The sequence below is a fragment of the Triticum dicoccoides genome, chromosome 3B, assembly GCF_002162155.2.
Source record: "Triticum dicoccoides isolate Atlit2015 ecotype Zavitan chromosome 3B, WEW_v2.0, whole genome shotgun sequence".
Classification (NCBI taxonomy): Eukaryota; Viridiplantae; Streptophyta; class Magnoliopsida; order Poales; family Poaceae; genus Triticum; species Triticum dicoccoides.
This window is the reverse complement of record NC_041385.1, coordinates 758,054,144-758,056,056: the sequence shown is the minus strand read 5'-3', so window position 1 is coordinate 758,056,056 and position 1,913 is coordinate 758,054,144. Positions and strand designations below refer to the sequence as shown.

Below are 1,913 nucleotides of genomic sequence, written 5' to 3'. Positions count from 1 at the left end.
ACGCTGCATTATTGGCAGAGTCGTCGTTGCTGATCTTGACAAGGTTCCCTCCCAACCTCCCAGTTTTATGGTAGGCCTTGCTTTGTTTAACACTGCAACATTGTCCTTGTGAGTTGTAAGCTAATTAATTAGTGGTAGCAGCTGATCTCTCAGTTTTTTTTGCACATACTCGATCAGAGGCTTGTATAAACATTTTCTGTCGTCCGACAAGCAGCCGTTTGCCCAAACGGCTGGAGCCGGATTTCAGTAATCCAGCAAGAATATGTGTAAAATCAGAACCGTGGCTTCTTTTTAATGGAGTTCTGCCATGCATGTGTGGATAAGTGATGCTGTAGACAAAGTTTAGGACTGTCCATGGAAAACGAGAGAAAACTAAACGACTGCTTAATTAATTAGGTGCAAGTACCTATCTACCGTCCACCGCACGTACGTGCCTGCTTTCTTTTCTCAGATGCGATCGAAGTTGTACGTTTCTATTATCCATTTTCAGATGCGATCTCACACATGTTCAGCATTACGTTGCATTGCGGTTTAATTATATACAGGTTTCAACTGTCGGATGAATCACTAGACGTGATGCTAATCGCATGCTGACTGTATACAGTACAAGACGGAGCATAAACAACTAGTAATCCAGTACATCACTATTCTATCTATCCTAAGCGCGTGAGCGTGATGCACATACTGCCTTTAACTAATCCGGCAACGGAATAAATATTAGTTCAAGCATCCCTCTCTATAAATAGGTGAAGCCAACCACTGCTTCCACCGTCCAAATCAGCAGAGCAGAGTAGAGCAATCTTTCTTCTTCTTCTTCTTCGATCTCCTGTCGATGGCCAAGATCCAGCCCCTCCTCGCAGCCCCATCGCCGCCGTCCTCCGGTGATCACCGCCAGGGCCAGCGGGGCAGGCAGGCGTACACAGTGTGGATGAAGTCGCTGGTCTTCAACGGCAACGGCTGCGCGGTGTACGGCCCCGACGGCGCCGTCGCCTTCCGAGTCGACAACTACGGCTGCAGGGGCGGCCGCGAGGTTCTTCTCATGGACCGCGCCGGCAACGCCCTCATCAGGATCAGGCGCAAGGGCTTCGGGATGTTCAGGAGGTGGGAGGTCTGCCGGTATGAGGAAGGGGAGGAGGCGACGCCGTGGTTCACCGTGCGCCGGGCTGACAAGGGCGGGGCCACCGTGGCGATGCACGGCGGCGCGGGGACGTGCTACAGGATCAACGGGTGCTCAGCCCGCAAGACGGAGTACAAAGTCCACGGCGTGGATGGCGCAGCCGTGGCGGAGGTGGCCCGGAAGCAGACGGGGGCGGGGGTGGTGCTGGGGGAGGACGTGCTGACGCTGACGGTGGCGCCGGAAATGGATCACCTGCTCGCCCTGGGCTTGGTCGTCGTGCGTGGCCTCATCAACCGCTCCTTGTGACCCTCGTCTTCTAGTTCAGGTTCAGGTCTCTGTAGGTAGCAATGATGAGAGTTTTTTCCTGACGAACAATTCAGCAAGTTTTTTCCCATGCCGATCGGCATGGTGACTCTTTTTTGGTGTATGACCTTTTTTCCCCTTTCTCAAAGGGTTTTTCACGACCATAGTCTCAACACAATGAAACAAGGTTATACAGTGATTGTATAAATCTTTGGGTGTGTTCGATTTCCAGGATGTCTATGTGTTATCCTCAGTTTGTGGGAGTACTTAGTTTAGTTGTACAATGAAACACAAATGTTAGCATATGAAACTCCAATATAAGACTTTATGGTCCCACGCAGAATAAATTGAGAGGCACCAAAAATGTTTCTAGAATACTGAATTAGTAGTCGGCCTCTTGGAGAAGAGGCTGACACACACAAAAACGTCAGCCAGTCACTACTCACTGGTAGACGCAGCAAGCAGTTGTCACACTAAAAATGCTCACACGAAA

At 50.4% G+C, this 1,913-nt stretch overlaps 1 protein-coding gene across 1 annotated transcript; it reads left to right on the top strand.

Annotated features, from left to right (window-relative positions):
- Positions 1-791: 791 nt before the first annotated feature.
- On the top strand, positions 792-1,664 carry LOC119282066 (protein LURP-one-related 11-like). Its single transcript, XM_037562419.1, has one exon. It carries the CDS (start codon positions 833-835, stop codon positions 1,421-1,423), a length of 591 nt encoding a protein of 196 aa, XP_037418316.1. The 5' UTR covers positions 792-832; the 3' UTR covers positions 1,424-1,664.
- The last annotated feature ends 249 nt before the right edge of the window (positions 1,665-1,913 follow it).

Bases quoted from the DNA above. Each gene is read 5' to 3' on its own strand.
- LOC119282066 (XM_037562419.1), top strand. From the start codon at position 833: ATGGCCAAGATCCAGCCCCTCCTCGCAGCCCCATCGCCGCCGTCCTCC.